Source organism: Emys orbicularis, chromosome 4 (genome assembly GCF_028017835.1).
Source record: "Emys orbicularis isolate rEmyOrb1 chromosome 4, rEmyOrb1.hap1, whole genome shotgun sequence".
NCBI classification, from domain to species: Eukaryota; Metazoa; Chordata; order Testudines; family Emydidae; genus Emys; species Emys orbicularis.
The window spans coordinates 151,494,258-151,498,698 of NC_088686.1; the positions used below are offsets into that span (position 1 = coordinate 151,494,258).

General features: G+C 50.9%; 1 protein-coding gene across 1 annotated transcript; it reads left to right on the top strand.

Annotated features, from left to right (window-relative positions):
• The first annotated feature begins 2,257 nt into the window (after positions 1–2,257).
• Positions 2,258–3,979, top strand: FAM111A (FAM111 trypsin like peptidase A). The gene has a single exon (XM_065404466.1). It carries the CDS (start codon positions 2,258–2,260, stop codon positions 3,977–3,979), a length of 1,722 nt encoding a protein of 573 aa, XP_065260538.1.
• Positions 3,980–4,441: the final 462 nt, after the last annotated feature.

Sequence of the window (4,441 nt, forward strand, 5' to 3'; positions counted from 1 at the left end):
AGGAAGCAAAACAAAAGTCCATTTTTCTAAACTTCCTCTGCAGGTCATAATTAAAACTGAGTTCTTTAAGAACTGAGGTGGTTCTCAAACTGTACTTTGAATCTTGGATGCCAGATTTATTTTCCACTGCAGTGAGGCGGTCCCAGCAGCACAGGGAATGAGCAGTTGAATGCTCGAGACTTTCCGTGCTCAGTGCTAGCTTTTCAGCAACCTTGGATGTTACTCTATTTCTGCTTATTCTTTTTGTCCCTTTCCCTGCCTCAGCATGTTCTGTGGCTCCCCCACTCCATATATCTCACAGTACTTCTCACACAAGAATCTATGTCTACAGCCATGTTTGAGGATTCCTTGAGCCCGGGCTGGCTTAGACTCAAAACCAGTAGTGCCCAAACTCTTCTGGTTGTGTCCCCACCCCCCTTACCAGTAATGGAATCTGTCTGCCCCCCCCCCCTCTTTTTACTGCACAGTTGGCTCAGCAGAGGAGCTTGGGCTGAAGGCAGAACTGGGGATGGGCGGGGAATGAGGGCTGGGTGGGGGCCAGAGGCAGAGCTGGGCTGGGTGGCACTCTCTCCCTTACCCCCCCCCCCCCCCCCCGTGGGGTCTGGGCCAGGCCCGGCCCCGCTGTGCCTCCCCAAACGTTCCTCTGCGCCCCCTAGGGAGGGTGCATCCCACAGTTTGGGGACCACTGCTCAAAACACAGCTTAGCTGTAGTGTGGGCAAGGCTTGAAAAGGGATATAAATGTAGATATACACACACGCACTCCCCCAGTGCTGTCTGTCAAAAGATGGAAAAACTTAACAGTTCCCCATTTATCCCCAGTTTCTCTTACTAGGTTCAAATGCTGCCATTATCCAAGTCCCTGTTATTTTTAAAAGTACTGTCACAGGGACACATGAGGCTCTCATGGTTCCTTCTCCCAGCTGCTCTTAGGTGGCGGTGGGGTGAGGAACCTGTAGCTCCATGTGGCTGGGCAGAGTGCTATTTGATCAACAGTTTTGGGATGGAGCCCCTTACCAGGTATACCCACAAAAAGGTATACCCCCGCACCCCACCCTCTTCCCTTCCAGCTACAGAAGCAGTTTCTCCTCCCTTGGTGTTCACACCTCAACTGCTAGCAGAGCACCTCACCCTCCCTGATTGAACTAACCTCGTTATCTCCATACTGATTTATACCTGCCTCTGGAGATTTCCATTACTTGCATCTGAAGAAGTGAGGTTCTTACCCACGAAAGCTTATGCTCCCAATTCTCGAGCCATTGGTGGCTCCCATCGACCCTAAGTGTGGCTCCTAAATTCTCTCTCAAGCTGTGCGGGTGCGCAGCAGGCTATAAATAGCCACGCAGCAGGGACCTGGAGAGGAGAGGAGAGAAGTAGGGGCTGGGCGGGAACTGGGGAGGGGAGCAAGTTGAGGCTTGCAGGGCTGCTGTGGACCTCTCCCCCAGCCCCGGCCGGAGCTCCCGTGCTGCCTGCCAGCAGAGGGGAGAGAGGGCCCCTTTCCCTGGAGCTCCCGTGCCACCTGCTGGCAGGGGGGAGAGAGGACCCCTTCCCCCAGAGCGCCGTGCTGCCTGCCGGCAGGGGGGAGAGAGACCCCTTTCCTGGAGTTAGCTGCAGCTGGCAGGGAGAGGGCTGGGGGGAGTCCTCTGGCCCCAGCCCCAGGACAGCCTGCCTGCACCCCAAACTCCTCATCCCTGGCCACACCCCAGAGCCTGCACCCCCAGCCAGAGCCCGCACCCCCCTCCCCGTATCCCAACCCTCTGCCCCAGTCCTGAGCCCTGTCCTGCACCCTGAACCCCTCATCCCCAGCCAGCAGCACTCACCCCCGCACCCCACCCTCTTCCCTACCCTGGGCCACCTCTCACACTCTGAACCCCTCAGCCCCACCCCATGTGGCTCTCACATTGAAGGTTTTTTGCCCAAGTGGCCCCTACTTCAAAAACAGTGAAGAGCACTGACGTAGGGCTACAAAAGGGAAACTGCAGCTGTTGTTTATTCACACTGTTTTTTGTTGTTGTTGTTGTTGTTCAGCAAGAGAATGTGCAGGATTCAAACCCCCCCACGCCAAAAAGGATGAGATCCAACACTGGTGCCAGTGCTCTGAAAGTCATTGGTAAAACGCCGATTTCTACTGAGAAACCTGGAACCCAAGACCCTGAATCGAATGCCAGTGAGGATAGAAAATTCACTGTTAACTTAGGTAAAAATGGAGGGGAGTATGTGGTGAAAGGCAAAGCCAATGACAGTATTTACAGGGCCCTGATGGCTCTGAAAGATATCTGGACTCACATCAAGAAGCAGCAGGGCAAGGAGATGCATCTGCAGGGGAAGAGGGAGATTAAGGGGTTTGTGAACTTGGGAATGCCCCTCAAGTGCCTGCCTCAGAAGTCCCACTTTGAAATGAAGTTTTATAAAGTGAAGGGAGACCAGGGAGGTGGTGAGCAAGGATACCGCCAACTCGACGACACAGGGACTGAATGCGTTGTATTTTATATTGCACCCATTGGAAAGAAAGGGCCTGATGGGGCACAAATTCAAAAAATAATGCGCCAGGAGTTTATAAAAGAGCGCTGCAAGATATGCGTCTTTGCCCCAAAAGGGGAGACCATCAAGAATGCTCTGTGCAAGGATGGACGGTTTCTGCCCCTCTTGGAGGAAAAGGAGTGGTATCTAGTGGAGGACAACGAAACATTACACTATAGTCACTATTCTGTCGATGACTTAGACAATCAGTCATTTGAGGTGCAGGTTGTATCTGAGCCTGCCGTTAAGGCAAGGAATGAGCAGCGTGGTGGGGCCACTCAGGAGCGACGGGGGGAAGCATTCTATCAGTTTAAACTAGCTGTTCTGGCCCAGTATCCTGAATTAGAGAACCAAAGTGAATTGATCAAAGCGTTCTTTAAGGAGGAAGTTAGTGAGTCAGGCAAACATGTCAAAGCTCTGCTGGAATTGCATAGAAAAAATTTTAGTAAGGAGGCGAAGAACTCCACTCCGGTTCGGGTGCATAAACTCCTTGCTGGACTCAGCAACTCAGTAGGGTATGTAGAATGGAACTACAACGGAAACAGGGGCTGTGCCACTTGCTTTGTGTTATGTGATGGGTACATCCTCACCTGTCGTCACGTGGTGAGTGATGTAGCAGGACCAGGAGTTGAGGAGCAGCACTGGGCAGAAATTAGTCAGTCTGTCAAGGTTTCCTTCTCTTATGAAAACGAACACCCTAAGGAAGATGATTGGTTCTACATAGAGCCTTGCTTGGAAGTCTCAGACCAGGCTCTTGATTACGCCATCTTGAAATTGAAGAAAAGGAGCTCTAAATTCCCAAATGGGTTGGCAAAATATATATCTTCACCACCATATAGCGGCCTGATTTATATTATTGGCCACCCAGATGGAAAGGAGAAGTCCACAGATGGCTGTTCTATAGTAACCCCACTTGAGCGGGGGTGGCGATGCATTGAACGCCTCCAGAAAGGGCAGGTGGAAGGCCACAGCAGTACCAATTGTGGTACCATCCCTGAGAGCAGAACCAGCCAGTGCATCCACATGTTCACTCCAAGGAGCTTCCAGGAAGTGACTACCAATCCTACCGTAGTCACCTATGACACCAGTTTCTTCTGTGGCTCCTCAGGCTCGCCTGTGTTTGATGCGTCTGGACGCCTGATCGCCATGCACACCGCTGGCTATTTGTACAGTTACTGTAAACAGGAGCACAGCATTGTTGAGTGGGGCCAGTTGATAAAAGCCATTTTGTCTGATATCAAAAAGAAGAATCCAGAGTGGTATAAGTCTGTGCTCGAAGGCCATCTGAGAGATACTGAGGCTCCCTCTGGTGGCTCTGAGGACACTGCAGAGGTTCCCCATAATAACCCTGAGGGAGCCCTCAGCGCTGAGACCAATGATGTGATAATGGAAAGTGACAGCGACTTGGAAAATGATGACTTAGTGGCGGATTTAATTCCATCTCCGAGACCCATTGCCTGAATCCTTGCGATGCTTTTCCAAGGCCATCTCCCAGTGGCCGGTTTGTTGGAACAATTTTATCTCTGCGTTCCATAACCTTTGTCATTCAACTTATTTTTGCTTGGCAGTTCCCATCAAAATTGACCTGTGGACTTACCCACCCATAAAATCCCCATTCAGCTGACTTGGCTTCACTTATTCCACGTGAATGCTCACTTACACCTTGGGAGGTGGTGGTGGTAAGAAGAGACCCATACCTTCATGGGTCCCGTTCCATCATTTGGGCTGTGTAACATGCATCTTCACTGCCAAGAGGTGCAACTAATTAGTGGGCTGTTAAAATGGATTCTGTAATTTAAGCAATCTTTTAAAATACAATGTTCTGTCTCCCACAGGAAGAACCTTACTCTGAGGCCTTTGTTTCTTGTAATGAAGCAACAGGGTCAGAGTTTCAAATTAGGGAAATTTTAAACCAGGAGTCTA

Bases quoted from the DNA above. Each gene is read 5' to 3' on its own strand.
- FAM111A (XM_065404466.1), top strand. From the start codon at position 2,258: ATGGCTCTGAAAGATATCTGGACTCACATCAAGAAGCAGCAGGGCAAG.